Genomic DNA, 375 nt, shown 5'->3' with positions numbered 1-375 from the left:
CCGGGCCCCGGCCGCAGGGCCCACCCCGCGCCCCACACCACAAATCCCAGCACCCCCAGCGCGGCGGCTGCGCGGACCCCAGCGCGGCAGCGCCCCGCGGCCTGCCGGGAGCTGTAGTGCGGCCCCGCCCCCGCCTCACCATGTCTCCTGGTTGCTGAACTTCTTGGTGACCACCTTGCCCAGCTCCAGGCCGAGGCGGTCGGCGATCTTCTGGGACAGGTCCTGGTGCGAGCTCCCGCTGAAGATCTTGATGTTGGGCATGGTGGCGGCCTTCGCCTTCTCCTCCTCCTCCTCCTCGCTCCGCCTCGCACCGCAACCGGCTGCCGCACGGGGACCCACCCGCCTCCTGCGCGGGGACGCGGCACGGGGAGCGCG

At 73.9% G+C, this 375-nt stretch overlaps 1 protein-coding gene across 2 annotated transcripts in view; it reads right to left on the bottom strand.

Annotated features, from left to right (window-relative positions):
* The window catches only part of PRPS1 (phosphoribosyl pyrophosphate synthetase 1), a 17695-nt gene that overhangs the window by 11853 nt on the left and 5467 nt on the right, over positions 1 to 375 (bottom strand). The window contains exon 1 of one of the 2 annotated variants that reach the window (XM_010568799.1): positions 140 to 355. The exons of the other annotated variant lie outside the window; for it this stretch is intronic. Within the exon in view, the coding sequence (XP_010567101.1) occupies positions 140 to 261 (122 nt within the window). The 5' untranslated portion in view covers positions 262 to 355. Of the gene's footprint in view, positions 1 to 139; positions 356 to 375 lie in introns of those variants that run through there. 2 annotated transcript variants of the gene reach the window in all.

The sequence above is a fragment of the Haliaeetus leucocephalus genome, unplaced genomic scaffold (genome assembly GCF_000737465.1).
Source record: "Haliaeetus leucocephalus isolate CR32 unplaced genomic scaffold, Haliaeetus_leucocephalus-4.0 Scaffold258, whole genome shotgun sequence".
NCBI classification, from domain to species: Eukaryota; Metazoa; Chordata; class Aves; order Accipitriformes; family Accipitridae; genus Haliaeetus; species Haliaeetus leucocephalus.
Note: the sequence above shows the minus strand (reverse complement) of the source record. Positions and strands in the feature narration are given on the sequence as shown.